Source organism: Alosa alosa, chromosome 2 (assembly GCF_017589495.1).
Source record: "Alosa alosa isolate M-15738 ecotype Scorff River chromosome 2, AALO_Geno_1.1, whole genome shotgun sequence".
In the NCBI taxonomy this organism is placed as follows: Eukaryota; Metazoa; Chordata; class Actinopteri; order Clupeiformes; family Clupeidae; genus Alosa; species Alosa alosa.
Window position 1 is genome coordinate 14,428,387 of NC_063190.1, and position 17,135 is coordinate 14,445,521.

The following is a 17,135-nucleotide window of genomic DNA, read 5'->3' on the forward strand; positions in this document are numbered from 1 at the left end:
AGTTTTCTGTGAATATCTCAAAACCGTGGGGTTTAGGAGGACCATTTTTTTTTTGTATGTTGATCTCAAGGGGCCATGTCAACCCATTCCATAACCACTCATTTCATGTATAGCCACCTAGTTAAACACAAAAAGTAAAAATAAGGTGTTGTAATTGAAGGTATCTGTGACCTAACATAGTCAAAACTGCACGAAATTGGAAGTGTAGGATCATTATGACACCCTCTGTATGCACGCCAAGTTTTGTGGAATTCCGTTCATGGGGGCCACACAATAAATTAATTTATGTTACTATACACCAACTGGCCTGTAGGTGGCCGGAGACAGTTTTCTGTGAATATCTCGAGAACCGTAGGGCCTAGGAGGTCCACCTTTTTGTGTATGTTGGTCTTAAGGGGCATGTCAACCCATCCCATTACCACTTATTTCATGTATAGCGCCACCTAGTTAAAAAATTAAAAAGCAAAAAATTAGGTGTTTTTCATCACAATATCTCTGGCTGACAAGGTCAAAACTGCACGAAATTAAAAGTGTAGGATCATTATGACACCCTCCGAATGCATGCCGAGTTTTGTGTACTTTCGTTCATGGGGGCCTTACAATAAAAATCATTTATGTGTACATTTAGTGGCGTACACCAACAAGGATTCCCGGACACTGAAAGACCGGGGTACACAAAACTTGGTGGGCATGTACCCCCACATGGATAGCATGGAACCGTCATTCTTCGTTTTGATCTGTAGCCCCCCCGCTGGACTGGACCCCCGAAAGGAGGGTAGGGCAGACACAGTTCTCTGAATATCTTGAGAACTGTAGGGCCTAGGATGACCAATTTTTTCCATATGTTTGCCTCCAGGGGTCATGTTAACCCATACCATGTGCACACATGTGCATAAACAGATACACACACACACACATACATTTACAGTAATCATACGTATGACACATACTCACACAGTAGACATACAGTGGGCATCGCTTTCAAATGACCACTTCATTCGCGCATTACGCGGCGTGAAGCTGCGTGAAGCTTTAGTACCACTTTCAGCCACTGTGCGTCGCTCTACCACTGTACATCGCTCTGCCTGCGGTCCCTTCTGAAAAAGCAGGATCTACCATTAAACATAATTGTTGCGAGAGTAATCCCAGCCTACTTAATTCAATAACAAAATAAATCATGCATAATTAAACATTACCTCGATTTAGGCTACTTGGGTATGGCTTAAGGCTTGACTACACGGTGGTAACGAAAATCGAAATTTGCTGTCTACATTATTGTCAGTGTTGGGGTTAATGCAACTACGCAAATCAAAACAGTGGTGTGATAATTGAGCCAGTAGAGAAATAACTGTTCAGAATTAATCTGTAGCCTTGGGTAGGCTTCTGCAGAAAACAATGTTGTTGCCGATTTAATACTATCTGGCGACATTTTTAACAGGCTACGCAATAGAGGCTTAGACAACTATGACCCACGTTTTGGTTTTGTAAATTAATTTGTCCTACTTCTTGACTGCAATGTAGTCAATTGACTGCTTGACATGTCATTTTTATTTTTCTGTACAATAAACAAATACATCTGCTTTATGCCGCAGAATTACATTCATATTTGGAACTTACATAGTCCAATGCATCGTTCCACTACGTTAGTGTTTCCCAAAACCATAGTAGCAACGAACGTTCGCAACCACTATCGTAGAGTTGTGTATTACAACTACACCTCTCGACCTGTGGTAGAATGCTAGAAGCATAGTTCCAGGGATCTTCATGTCAAAGACGTCACTGACGCCAGTTATTTGTTTGCAAATTAATAATTATAAATACATTTAGGTTTCTTATTGATATTTACACTTCTAACCACCATACATCCATATTTTAAAATGCCCAAGGCAGAAAATACATAAATTAAAAGTCAATTTGCAGCCATGTGCACGTAAGTAAAAGTCACACACTTGCAGATAATAACTATGTACCGCATAGCGGTACAAAATATGACCGCCGCTCAGTCCTGTACATCCGTTCCGCGAAAATAAATCACACTTCATTTTGTCTCCATATTTTACTCCATCCCCCACTCTTGAAACTTTTGTGTATGCTTGTTTGGCATGCCTGAGTGTGTGTGTGCGGCTGCACAGAAAGTAGCCTACTGGTGCTGAAAAGGTGAATAGATTGTAGAATAGCCAAAGAAGATTAGCATTGTTATAAAACCTTTAAAATCTCTAAACAATCACAAGTAGGGCAGTTCATCACAGTTCATCCATTGCAACTGGATTGATGAAAGGCTACATTGTATTTGGGAAAAGCAAAAGGTATCAGCATAATGTTATTTATTTATTTATTTATTTATTATGTATTTATAAACAAAAACATCTCTGTCAGTTCCATGCCGTTTTCAACAGCTATCAAAAACAAAGGTCATTTTTGGATGGATGGATTTTTTGTGAATGTTTCTTCTTCTACATAAGATTTGTGTCATCTTTAGTTCATGTAATACTTTAATACGTCAATGCACAAATTAAGTAACAGTAGTCTGAAACGTTATTGTTAATGCACAAATTAAGTAACAGTAGCCTAGTCTGAAACGAAATTCTGTTTTACATCTAACCAGTGGTGCAATTAACTGACATGTCCAAATGGGCCTTGATGAAATGCGTCGCTAGACTGTTCATACACATTTTAACGGGCCAAAGTTGAAGAGCTTTTGTCCGTTATTGTTCGTGCAAATATAGGCTGATTCATGTTCCCTTGCATTGTGTAACTGAGGTCCATGGCTAGTCTGGCTTTCATCAGACCAAGCTCAATCTTTTAAGAAATCAAAAAATAAATAGTGGGCAGATCAGGCTGGGTTCACCCAGCCTAGTCCATAGTCACCCGATATTGTTTAATTTTCCAATTGAGATACACGCTCTGGCTATTCTAAATGCAAAAATGCATCAGGGAGTTATGACAAAACGGTAACTAACAAACTAGATCCTAATAGAAAGCTGTTAGCTTCCCTAAGCTACAGGTAGGATTATAAGGTAGGCCTATTTACAACATAAATTGTCAATAGGCTATGCTGGCGACACAAATAAAATCTCCTTTGAAACCAATGGCTTCGCCTTACAGTATCAAGCGGACTTAAACTGTCATATCGTGGCGAAAAGTTGTAATAACATTCACGCAGCTCCATGAGTCAAGGAAAGCGCGAATGAAGTAGCCACTTCTAAATGGGACCCACTACACAGTAGCATAAGGTGTTTTGCTAAAGCAGCCATAATGAAATGAAGGTGTCATTGTTTGGATACTTCACACACACGCAGCTTTTAATTTCACAGACTACAACTACCAAGCTGTAATCAAAGCACATCGATTCCCCTCTCACACCCTGGCGCCAAGACTTAAAACAAAAATAAACAGGTGTCTCAGTCACGCATGTATAGGCAAAACTGTATCAGACCGGTGTAACGTTGGTAAATCTTCCATTGCACAGAATGATTTTGTAGCACGTGCAATAAATGACAGTCGAAAAGATGCAAACAGTGCTGCTATCAATTTGCTTGGTATAACCGCATTTATAGTTTTCTACAAATGCAATCAATCAAATGCCTCCATCACTCAACCAACGCTTAACGGTAACATTACCTAGGTCCTTATTGATATTACAAGATTAACGTACCTGCAGTAAAACCAAGCATGTCCGATAAACATCCTCAGATTTATTTCGGCTTCAAGAAGAAATGGGAATTACACTTCATGTGAACATCGCCCTATCCTTATTAGATGTTCGCTTTCGTAAATTACAGTCCTTGTAGGAAGCGCCCATTGTTTTTCCAACCCACTTTTAACTTTCAACAAAATTACGCCTCACTGCAACGATCGCCATCTAGTGGACAAACGACTACTTCAAATACTGAAAATGCAGCCATGATGATGATGATGAATATTTATTTTGGCTTTCTTTTTAATCTTACTGAATTTGTAATTATGTATCGGCCTTTCTAATACCGATAGTATGTGGGTGCCTGTGTGTGTGCATGTGTATATGTGTGCACCGCCATTTACAGGCCAATGAGTGTACAGTCACTAAATGTACACATAACCTAATTTTTTAGACCCCCATGGATGAAATTCTACTGAAACTTGGCATACCCCCAGAGAATGCCAGGTCAATCATACACATAAACTTTGGTGCAGTTCTGAACATCTTAACTGAAGATAGGGCGATTAAAGCAGAATAATATTGCATTTTCATTTTTACCGGGGTGGGGGTGCAAATCACAAATGAGTGATTATGAGCCAGGTTGATGTGGTCCCCGGGACCTAAAATGAAATTTTTCCGTAAAAAGTCTAGTGGGGCTACATACCCACCAAATTTCATGTACCCCCGGTGGTTCGGTGTCCCGGTATCAATGACCAAAAATTCAGGGAGTAGATGACGGAAAAATTCTGAATTGTGTGCATGTGTGCGTGTACAAATTTATGTTTATGTGTGTGGGTGTGTGTGTGTGTATGTGCGTGCTTGTGTGTTTGCCTCATGATGTGTGTTTTGCATGTGCATGCATGCATACATATGTCTACTGTGTGAGTATGTGTCATAATTATGATTACTGTAAATGTATGTGTGTGTGTGTGTATCTGTTTATGCACATGTGTGCACATGGAATGGGTTAACATGACCCTGGAGGCAAACATACAGAAAAAATTGGTCATCCTAGGCCCTACAGTTCTCAAGATATTCACAGAGAACTGTGTCTGCCCTACCCTCCTTTCGGGGTCCAGTCCAGCGGGGGGCTACAGATCAAAAACGAAGAATGACGGTTCCATGCTATCCATGTGGGGGGTACATGCCCACCAAGTTTTGTGTACCCCCGTCTTTCAGTGTCCCGGAATCCTTGTTGGTGTATGCGTCACTAAATGTACACATAAATGATTTTATTGTAAGGCCCCCCATGAACGAAAGTACACAAAACTCGGCATGCATTCGGAGGGTGTCATAATGATCCTACACTTTTAATTTCGTGCAGTTTTGACCTTGTCAGCCAGAGATATTGTGATGAAAACACCTAATTTTTTGCTTTTTAATTTTTAACTAGGTGGCGCTATACATGAAATAAGTGGTAATGGGATGGGTTGACATGCCCCCTTAAGACCAACATACACAAAAAAGGTGGACCTCCTAGGCCCTACGGTTCTCGAGATATTCACAGAAAACTGTCTCCGGCCACCTACAGGCCAGTTGGTGTATAGTAACATAAATTAATTTATTGTGTGGCCCCCCCATGAACGGAATTCCACAAAACTTGGCGTGCATACAGAGGGTGTCATAATGATCCTACACTTCCAATTTCGTGCAGTTTTGACTATGTTAGGTCACAGATACCTTCAATTACAACACCTTATTTTTACTTTTTTGTGTTTAACTAGGTGGCGCTATACATGAAATGAGTGGTTATGGAATGGGTTGACATGGCCCCTTGAGATCAACATACAAAAAAATGGTCCTCCTAAACCCTACGGTTTTCGAGATATTCACAGAAAACTGTGTCTGCCCTACCCTCCTTTCGGGGGGTCCAGTCCAGCGGGGGGGGCTACAGATCAAAACGAAAAACGATGGTTCCATGCTATCCATGTGGGGTTACATGCCCACCAAGTTTCGTGTACCCCGGTCTTTCAGTGTCCCGGAATCATTGACGGAAATTTGGGCATGCAAAAAAAAAAAAAAATCTGCTTGGCTTCTTGGGCGGTCATAATAATGCCCTGAATGGTAAGAAACTTCTACAGTAGTAAAAGGTTTCACCAACAGCCTAACCTGAGCTCCAAATCGTTTGATGAGGTAACTGGAATGCAACCAAATGTTTAGATGGATGTGACCAGTTTTTGTAATAGGCATTTATACAACTGGAATGCAGCAGAAATTTTAGAGTTGTCTCCAGTCTTTGTAATAGGCATCATAATAAGGTTTAAAATGCACTTTTTGACTTTTGACGAGTCAGCTGAGAATATGTAGCCTTTGATGGGGGGGGGGGGGGGGGGTCCTTGTTAGTTTACGCAAACCAAGCCAAGAAGGCTGATTCTGATTTTGATAATATGATCTGCACAAAAGATAAACTTAGGTAAACAACGATGTCAATATTGTTGTCAACGTCTTAACCCAGATTCGAACTCTTGGACAGGGGACTGGTAACTGCTGTGCAACGGCGGTTGTCATCTGCCGGCCTTAACGCAATGCGCCACAGAAATATGTGCAGATGCACGTTCACGTGCTACTAAACATCATTAACCACCTTAGTCCAGACTACTGAAGTTTGGAAACTATCATGGTCCAAACTTACAGTACTATTTAAGTACGACAGTTTTGGGAAACAGTCGTAACTTACATGTTGGTTAGTTGAACGATGCATCCTGTTAGTAAAAAGCTAACCTCCGTAGTTGTACGGGAAACGCCCCCCAGATCAGCTTGTAGGCCATTAGCAATCTGTTTATTTTATTTTATGAAGCCTCACATGGGTGAGCTCTTATGACCTCTGGGTGAAAAGATGTTTCCTTGCCTCATTAACATCCAAACATGTACTAGTTCTGTCATAGATGAGCACAACAAATTGTCTAGTTGAGACACAGGAAAGATTGTGCAACTGTTGTGGGTCTGTAACATTTCATTGAAAGCCTCTGTAACCTCTGGATATATTTTTTACCATGACCACAGAAGGCAGATGTAGGGACACATAAAGTGAAAGAATGAAATGCTAGCGATGTGGAACTAGAGGATGGACCGAGTACAACACTACCAGCTTCAAAGGCAATCCACATTTCCTCCATGTTGACTCTCTGAAAGACAGCTACTGCCAAGATGACCACATCAACAGTTCGAGCCAACAGTTCGAACCACCTTCTTGGCTCCCTTGTTGACAGCATCTGCCACATAAAGAAACAAGACGTGTGTCAGCTTCTTCATGAGTGCACGGAACCAGGAGACTCACATTACAGCCAGGAGGAGAACAGAGGACAGTGTTATCTTTTGTGGCATAGACTTCTTTGTCAGGATGCAATGGTAAGAAAACAAGAAATCTTTCCACTTCTTTAGTATTAAACCTTAGTTTAGTAGAGTGTCCTTCAGGTCCCCTCCCCCCTCATCTGTCTTGTCATGGCTTTCAGGCAGGCTGTTTGTTTGGTATACATCCCAAACAATGTCAATGAGTTTTGTATCGGTCAACTGTGATGCTATGAATGGTACAGCATAGACCTGGGAGGTTTTACCTGGTTTCGACATATGTGCAGTTGCAGCACCATCAATAAATATAGCCTCTACATGACCAACAGAGGTTTCTGACAAGCCAGAATTCATTGATGTAAGACAGTGCACAAGATCTGATGTTAAACCCTTTCTTAACATGCCTCCTTGAGATAACGATGGCAGTGCTGGCTTGTTCTCATGGCTGATCCAGATCACCCTCCCCTTTTTGACATGATACAGACGAGAAAACAGGCTACAATCACTCTTCAGTGCAGCAAGATGTGCTTTGTGCTTCGACCGTGTCTTTAGTGGTGGAGACCTAAATAAGGGCAGCTTGTTCTTTGGAATTGTGTCTGTAATAGTTGTGGTGTGGTTAATCAGGCGGTCCGCCATGAATTTCTCATACTGCACCCTACCCAAGGCTTCAGCTATCCTGACAGTATTGGCGACAGAAAGATTAGCTACATTTCTGGTATTCAGTACCAGCAGCCCCCTATGCCATATATCAAGAATAGGTCCCATATATGCACTAAAAGCTTACACATGTACTACTTTTCTTGCATATGCACATGAAAAGCTTGTACATACACTACATTTTTTCCCCACGTGCAAATGAAAAGCTTGCACATACACCAATTTTGTCTTACACATCCCTGTCAAAAGCTCACACATACTTTTACATTGCACATACACCACTTCTATCTTGTACATCCACGTAAAATGTACGCAACACAGTGGTAAACATGCTGTCCCAACTGTTTTGAGAAATGTTGCAGGCATCAAATTCAAAATGAACCTATATTTTTGATAAAAACTATAAACATGTTCTTGTTCAACAGTTGATATGTTGTCTTTTAACTTTTTCAATTAAATAGAGGGTTAACATGATTTGTACTCATGCCATGCTGTTTTTATTCACATTTTACACAGCGTCCCAACTTTTTCGGAATTTGGGTTATATCTAATCAGCAAATGAAAAACAGCATGGCAATAGGGTTGGGTTTAAATTATTTTGTAGGTTAAAAAACATACCCACTGAAAACAAACTAGAAATGTAAATGGTTTATAAGACAATTAGGCTAAACAGTAGCCTACTTGTTCACATTAAGAGGTAGCGATCAGGAAAATCAAAATGGGAACTTTCCAATAGTGACATCATAATTAGGTTCCAAATTCTATTTGACACATAAATGCAACTCAAGCATGCAACTCCTGGGTTATCTGAAAGTAACTACTGAGTTTTCCTCAGCCTTTATTTTTATACTTGACTTGATGTTAATGAAGAGAGGATGGCACTCCTGAAAATTAAGTGATCGTCATCCTACAATGTAATTTCAAAGACTAAAAGTAAGTTCATAAAAATAATCTACTATGTTGTGGTTATGGCTTTAGTAGCAGATGCTTTTGTCCAAAGCGGCTTACACACTATCTTTGTAATGCAAATATGTAACATTACACTTTGGTGAACTTACTTCTGAATCCCTTTTACCTGATCCATCATTCAAATCACATTTGCCTTTTCATTTATTAATTATTATGTGTATTGTCTTCTTTTAGCACTTTATGGACAGATATACAGATATATACCAATTTGCAGCTGTTCTTCCATCCTTTTACCGACAGGCCAACCTAGCATAATGTGGAGGCTGCAGATTCCTCCATAGCTTGTGGACGCCCATATGAGAGAAGCCCCACAGGGCCTTAGATCTATGCGTGTTTCAGGTTGGGCTGCCCTTGGTTTATGGCTTTGGTAGCGATGTGGTCACCTTTTGGATTTGGCTATTGCTGGCCATTGCTTTCTGGTTAAGGGCTCCCTCTTGCTGTGTAGGGCTGCAAGTGCTTCCCAAATCCCAGGAACATCCACCTCCTCCAGGCCTCCTAAGACACTTACTCCAGCTGTTCCCAGAGCCACTGTGTCAGTTAAACAAAACAGGTAGGGAATGTTTCCTATGCTGAGTACACACACACACACGCACACACTCCAGTGGACAAATATATGCGTGAGAGATGCTGCCATATTGTTACACATGTTGGTAACAAACATTTACCCAGTAGCAGAGAAGGGGGATTAATATGGAATGGCACCACCCAAACATGTCTTAACCATGCTTTTGGATGTGTTTATACTCATATGTGAAATCACATATATGTGATTTCATGCATACATATAACGCAAGATTACCACTGATAGCAGGACTGGCATGCTCTTTGTAACTACCCGCTGGTCAATAAGTAAGTACATGTCTCATACTGGTCTCATACTGATATCCGTTCGTTTTATTTTATTTTCATTAATGGACCACCCTGAAAACTACAAACATTAAACAAACAACACACAAACATAGTTTTACACAAACAATATCACACATAAAGGACACATACCAGCAGTAGCATTTGTTCATGGGGGATTTAAAACGTGTCTGTCATTCAAGTCCATGCCTAGCACTAGCACTTCCAGGTTAATAAAGGTATAAGTATATATACTCTTTTGATCCTGTGAGGGAAATCCGTGAATTAGTGAATTTATCCCAATCCGTGAATTAGTGAAACACACTTAGCACACAGTGACGTGAAGCACACACTGCTACAACAGCGGCGCTCGGGGAGCAGTGAGGGGTTAGGTGCCTTGCTCAAACGCTCTTCAGCCATTCCCACTGGTCGGGGCTCGAACCGGCAACCCTCCGGTTACAGGTCCAGGGCGGAGCTAGTTGGCTAGTTCAAACTTTTGCCAACTTAAAAAAGCTTAACTCATGTCACACTGTTCGCCAACAGCAACATCCACCTTCTTTGTAGCAGGGAATTCACGCTGAACTGATTCAAATCAAATTGGCTGCCGCTATAAGGTGCGTCTAGATTTCTAGGCTACTACTGTTGTGTTCCCGGTCAAAAATGACCGCTGCATTATAACGTGTTATAAATCCATAGTAACACATATTACCATCTAATGTAGACCTTCTGCATCAACTTAAATTCTAGTGGATATTACCAGTTCTGAACTTCCATCTGTTATTTAAGCCCACAGGCCTCATTGCCCTGAGCTCATGCAAGTCAGAAAGGGGAAAATATTGGGGAAAGGTTCCAGTGGGGGCTGGCATAGAAGCAAAGAGGGGGAGTGAGGGTGTGTGTGTGTGTGTGTGTGTGTGTGTGTGTACAGTGGTGTTTTTGCATGTTTGTCACACTTTTAAAAATGTTTCAGATCATCAAACACATGCAAATATTAGTCAAAGATAACACAAGTAAACACAAAATCCAGTTTTTATATGTTGTAAAGGTTATTCAGGGAAAACAAAATCCAAACACACATGGCCCTCTGTGAAAAAGTGATTGCCCCCTAAACTTAATAACCGAGGTGCATTCAAATTCGCAAACATAGGCGAACGTTTGCAAACAGTTTTCCGTTAGCCTTGAGTTTTCGGCGAACAATCGCAAACAGTCTGAGGAGGTAGTTATCCGCGAACATACAGTGGAACTGGACGTAAGTTTGACGAAGGCAACAATGCAGTTACAATGGAATGTTAACACCAAGTCGTTCAAATGTAATGAATGTTCGCCACTGTTTGCCAAATATGAACACACCTCTGGTTGGGCCACCCTTACCAATAACAACTGCAATCAAGCGTTTGCAATAACTTGCAGTGAGTCTTTTACAGCACTGTGAGAATTTTGGCCCACTCATCTTTGCAGAATTGTTGTAATTCAGCCATTGGTGGGTTTTCGAGCATGAACTGCCTTTTTAAGGTCATGACACATCTCAATAGGATTCAGATAAGGACTTTGACTAGGCCACTCCAAAGTCTTAATTTAGTTTTTCTTTAGCCATTCAGAGGTGGACTTGCTTGTGTATTTTGAATCATTGTCGTGCTGCAGAACCCAAATTCGCTTCAGCTTAAAGTCACAAACAGATGGCCGGACATTCTCCTTCAGGATTTTTTCGTAGACAGCAGAATTCATTGTTCCATTTATCACAGCAAGTCTTTCCAGGTCCCCAAGCTGCAAAACAGCCCCAGACCATCACACTACCTCCACTATATTTTACTGTTGGTATGATGTTTTCCTAAAAGTCTTGGGGATCATCAAGATGTTTTCTGGCAAAAATGAGATGAGCCTTAATGTTCTTTTTCCTCAGCAGTGGTTTTCATCTTGGAACATGCAAGCCATTTTTGCCCAGCCTCTTTCTTATGGTGGAGTCATGAACACTGACCTTAACTGAGGCAAGTGAGGCCTGCAGTTCTTTAGATATGTGTCTTTTGGGACCTCTTGGATGAGTCGTCGCTGCGCTCTTGGGGTAATTTTGGTCGGCCGACCACTCCTGGGAAGGTTCACCACTGTTCCATGTTTTCACCATTTGTGGATAATGACTCTCACTGTAGTTCGCTGGAGTCCCAAAGCTTTAGAAATGGCTTTACAACCATTTCCAGACTGATAGATCTCAATTACTTTCTTTCTCATCTGTTCCTGAATTTCTTTGGATCTCAGCATGATGAGCTTTTGAGGATTTTTTGTCTACTTCACTTTGTTAGGCAGGTCCTATTTAAGGGATTTCTTGATTGAGAACAGGTGTGGCAGTAATCAGGCCACAGTTATGTTATGCACAGTTTTTTTCACATAGGGCCATGTAAGTTTGTGTTTTCCCTTAATAATTTAATGACTGCCTTTTGTGCTTACTTGTGTTATCTTTGTCTTATATTTACATTTGTTTGATCTGAAACATTTAGGTGTGACAAAACTCTGTTAACAAACTCATTGAGCCTTATGATAGTCAGAATAAATGAACAATAATTTTGAGAGAAAATAATTGTCAATCAGCCAAATTTGACCGCGAACACAGCAAGAGGGTTAACTCATGAAACACCCACACACCATACAGCTGACCAACCAGCGCCATCTACACTCTTATACTTGCTGTGAAGATGTTACCTCAGGACATATAGTTTTACAAAAACACAATAATCTATAGGAAATAATATTACAGTTGAAACATGAATGTAAAACAATACATAATTAGTGTTTTCCTGACTTTTCACTGTGATTAAAATGTTTAATAATCAATCTTTACATGTCTTATGTTACATGTAGCTATTGTAACATTATCGTATACTTGTGGTTTCATATGAGAGAAGAAAGACGATCTATGTGTTAATGCTTTACTTTTTTAAAACCATTGCCGCCCTCCTAAAACATCTTTATTAAAAGAAGCAAAAGAAAACCTTGAAAAAGGCTGTGTATCAATGCAACATCAGCACACCGTCTGAGACATGGGCTGGGGTGGGGAGTAATTAACCTTCTAAATATCACTAGTCTCTCTTTTGCAGGCATGGACAGTGGAAGCCCTCAGTACGGCACCCTGGCTGATTGGCTTCAGTCAGACGTGTTTATCGTGTTCGTGGTGGTTATGGTTCTGCTCGGCTTGGTTCTGACGGCAGTCTGCTGGGTCTGGCGGCGCCAGAGACGATCCAGACAGTCCACTTTACAGTACATTCTCACCTTCATTTCCCTGTGAATTGCGGTGTTACTATTCTGTTGTAGTCAGATGTTTTTTTAGTGTTGTAATGTTCCTTGTGAGCCACCATGTTAAATTCCCTGTCAGCAACCCTGATTACAAGCAGATATTTTGTTGCCAGTTGAATAATTGGAGTAACCCCATTAAATAAAGTCTGTTGCTTAAATAACACATATAATCAATCAGAAATACAAACATCCAATGAAATGGCCAGAGGTGGAAAAAGTACGAAAATATTGTACTCAAGTAAAAGTACCAATACCTTGATGAAATATTACTCAAGTACAAGTTAAAATACCGATCTGAAAATGTACTTAAGTAAAAGTAAAAAGTAGTTCATTTAAAATGTACTTTAAGTAAAAGTTACTTAGTTACTTTTTTTTGGGGTACCAGAACAACCAGTTTTACCAGAGACTTTCTAATGAGAAGATACAGCACTCAAAAAATCCTCCATAGTAATGCATGGGGTTAGTCAGTTGTCTACAAATATCACAACCCTTCCGTGGTAAAACGTTGACATGTGAATACATTGAGCCAATCATGTGGTGTGTTGTAAAATACATTGAGCCAATCATGTGGTGTGCTGTGAAGACATCGTGCCAATCATCTGTTGTGATCTAGCTGCTGGAGCAAGATTGGTGTCGTGAAGCCTTACGCACACGCATTTCTGCCGAAATAGATGCACGATAAGTGCCCAAAAAGTGTTGCAATATGGCTGCCGAGTGGAGGTACTTGCCTGAAAAGGACTTTGGTCCTAGCTCGAGTTGCTGCAGCCAGCAGCTAAGGCAGCCATGTTCATGCTCCCACTGTGTAGCGCTGTAGCTGCAGCAACTCGAGCTAGGTAAAACCTTGTTTCAGTTTTGTTCATACCGACAGTACTCGGTGACGTTGAGAAATGGAGATGTATGTGAAAAATCACCGGAGTTCTCCTTTAAAAGAACCATATGTAAGATTGTGGCCAAGACTGGTACTGCAATCACTTTCAAATTACTGTAGAACGGTGTATCCCCTCCCCCTCCCCCCTGACTCGAGGTTGCCAACTCGGATGCCGAAACACTACTGACTTTTGATTAGTAGTTAGGTGGAGGGTGGCGCATCAGGCCAAAACATGACATGACATGACAAAACACAACATCAACATCAGTTGAGGGCTGCAACTTTTTAAATGACAATATCCTGGCCGGACTACTGTTCTCAGTAATATAAGTATTTGAAATGAACATGATTTCTTAATGTCTAGTGACATATCAGGGCTATTTTATGATTAATTGAAATACATTTCTTACATACGGTTCCTTTAAGTTTGAGCAGTAGTTGATTTTCAAAGTTAGTTGCACTCATCCTTCCGTCGCTTTGCAGTGAACAGTAATCCAGCACAACTGAAAAGCCCCTCACAGGCAGCTGAGGCAGGCAGGCCAATGTTGAGTTGCAGAGAGTTTTTTTTTTATATTTGGAAACGAGCAGAAGGTTCAGCAGATTAAAGGGCGTCGAACTGGGGGGGAGAGTGGGAAGTATAGGGCCCCAATAAGGTTATAAATAGGCTATAAAAAGGTTTTTCATTACCAAGGTGTCACACAAGAAACATTTCATGATGGATAAAAGCAAAAAGCTCTCTCAAGACCTTTGCAACCTTATTGTTGCAAAACATATCAATGAAACTGGTTACAGATGCATTTCAAAACTTCAGAATCTTCAGTAAGCAGCATGGGAGCCATTATCTGCAAGTGGAAGAAACATCACTGCCATGCAGGATCTCCTCGCAATATTTCTGACCAGGGAGTAGGAAGGATAGTCAATTCCAAGAGCCAAGGACCACTCGGAGAAAGCTCCAGAAAGACTTGCAGGCAGCCAATTCAATTAAATTCTATTAAACAGTTCTGGAAGTAACTAAAGATCAGGATTCCACAAAGTATTTTCCACAAAGTATTGAAGAAATTTCAGTAGGCACGTTCAATACTTTTTTCCTGTGTCATTCCACTTTAATACACATAACTCTTATGTTTGGATTTTTTATATGTGTGTTAATATAATGTGTGGTGAAAATGTCGAATAGACTCACTGGAAGTTTAAGCTAATTACTGAAAATATATATAGCCTAGGCTATATGTCCACCATATATTTATTTTACCTGAATATTTTAACTTCCAAATTAAATGTCAAAATGAATGTCAGACGAAATTTTAAGTTTGACTGACTGGATTTTGTATACAAAACATGTGAAAACTGTCTAAGGTCACTCTCACTCTCCCTTGTTAAAGATCTAAATGGTTTAGTCCGCCTGCACGATTCATAAGGTAGTCTATCTTTTGTTTATTTAGTTGAGCATCGCTAGTAGTGGACCGCTAATTGTTGTGCTGCTGGTGCAATGTTTTCTCCAAGAAAGCCAAGTCAGGTTACTAAAAAGAGAGACATCAAAATGAGCGGAAACAACTGCTAATAAACTTCTTTCCAAAGAAAAGTGAGCACAAACGTCAAAATACGAAATCCCATGGTGTTTGCTTGAATATCTCCGCTATCATTAGTGCTAAAACGAACTGAGACAACCCATTGAAATAGCGGAAAATACACTTTCATAGGTTAGGCTACACATGTAATCTGATGCATCTCGTGATCCAGCTCCATCTCCATCACTTTCAGAATGACTGCATGGCGCCAGCTTGATTCATGTCCTGTTGTAGGCTACATGCTGATCATTATCACTATAGTGGTTTAGGGCGATTTCTTGTCTCTCCCTTTCTGTTTTCGTTTAACTTTTTTTTTTACTCAAGTAAGGGATGGGATTTTTTTTTATGTAGCGAAGTACAATACTTCACTCAAAATGTAATCAAGTAAAATTTAAAATACCGATTTTATAAACTACTTAAAAAATACAAAATACACAGAAAAACTACTCAATACAGTAACGTGAGTAAATGTATTTCATTACTTTCCACCTCTGGAAATGGCACTGTATGACTGGAAACGGTATGGAGGGTTTAACTGACATTTAATTTACTTGCTGAATAAATTAATTGGATTGGGAGTGTTATCTGAGAGTAGATTAATCAATGACAAGCAGAAAGGTTATCATAAGGGGAAACACACTTCTGCTCTTTTGAAATAGATATGTCTGCTTCTGCTATAGCTTCTGGAAGGCCTTAGTGGAAAATCCTGGGTGAATCCAGATTTGTTACCAGATCGCTTTGGGTTGCACTCAAAAATGCACTATATACTGTAAATAAAAATAACTTGACTTGACTTGATGTCATAAAAATAGGCTATAATTCTGCTGCAGTTTGGCGAATTTTATATTATCTTATGTATGAAAAAACACCTATACTCTCTGAATGAGCGCTTTGGGTTGCATACAAAAATGCACTATATAATGTATAATTAATATATAATATATCATTTACATGACTTGACTTGACTTGAATGTATACGTTTTCAGATTAATTGTTGAGTTAACACTGGAAATTGATTTACACATGCATTATATTGTAGATTATACACTGGAAACCTTCATGTAATCTCAAGTGGTACTTCAGTTGGGATTGGTGAACTGACAAACAGTAGCTTTGTTATTCATGAACACATTTGATGCACATCTTTGGTGTAATACAGACCTGTTCACCCCATATATACAAGCTAGCTACCCCAACAGAGAGAAAGAAACTAAACTCAGACCAGCTGTTGGTGTTTGTTATGTGTCAATAGGAGGCTGACAGAGATTGAGATCTACCCAGTAGTGGATGGTTCAGTTGGGGAGGCGCAGCAGCAAAAGTTCTCCCTTAAGATCCGGACTGACCAGAGGCATGCTTCGGAGCTGGTGGGCATCCTGGCAGATCACATACGGCCCACTGGGTCGCACGCAACAGGTGAAATGTCTACAGGTGTGTCAGCGTCCAAAGCCACCCTAAACCCAACAGTGACACCCACACAGCCACTGGAAACACAGGTTAAAAAAGAGAATATAGGTGTGGCTGTCATAACATCAAAGACCACCATTCCTGGAGTTTTCATCCCCCAGGACTACAATAGCTCCAGTGACAGCAATGATGATCAAAATGATAATGATGACTGTAATGATGAAAGTGAGAGTGATTGATATAAATAAAGTGTTATGTTTAAAATTAATTATGTGCTATCGTGGATGTCATTGTTGCATTTATATCCAACCTGAAGCAGCAAAGCTGTAATTTGTAGCTTGCAAGTAATACAAGGACAAACTATGTTATAGCCTAATATTTAGATTAAAGTAATAACATTTTGCTTTATTTGTAGAGAAATTCAAAGGTATTGGGTGATTTATAAAAACAGACACATATGGCACACTGTACTTACACGTGGTCGTTGACCAGTAGTTTGGTGTGTGCGTCGTGAAACGCCACTTGAATTTGTAAAAGGCAAGCAGCGGCTCCCGGTCTCAGCTGCGGTCTTTCCTTG

The 17,135-nt window shown here is 40.2% G+C and overlaps 1 protein-coding gene across 1 annotated transcript; it reads left to right on the forward strand.

The window, feature by feature from the left end:
* The first annotated feature begins 8,396 nt into the window (after window positions 1-8,396).
* si:dkey-111e8.4 (uncharacterized protein LOC793802 homolog) lies at window positions 8,397-16,807 on the forward strand. Its single transcript, XM_048237486.1, has 5 exons — window positions 8,397-8,557; window positions 8,834-8,932; window positions 9,039-9,143; window positions 12,523-12,682; window positions 16,407-16,807. The coding sequence occupies exons 2-5, from the start codon at window positions 8,890-8,892 to the stop codon at window positions 16,795-16,797; spliced, it is 699 nt and encodes a 232-aa protein (XP_048093443.1). The 5' UTR covers window positions 8,397-8,557; window positions 8,834-8,889; the 3' UTR covers window positions 16,798-16,807.
* The last annotated feature ends 328 nt before the right edge of the window (window positions 16,808-17,135 follow it).

What these genes read in the sequence shown, in the direction of transcription:
- si:dkey-111e8.4 (XM_048237486.1), top strand. Translation starts at nt 8,890, where the DNA reads ATGAGAGAAGCCCCACAGGGCCTTAGATCTATGCGTGTTTCAG. An exon ending in GTGTCAGTTAAACAAAACAG is followed by an intron (nt 9,144 to 12,522) that starts GTAGGGAATGTT and finishes TCTCTTTTGCAG; the next exon opens with GCATGGACAGTGGAAGCCCT. An exon ending in TCCAGACAGTCCACTTTACA is followed by an intron (nt 12,683 to 16,406) that starts GTACATTCTCAC and finishes ATGTGTCAATAG; the next exon opens with GAGGCTGACAGAGATTGAGA.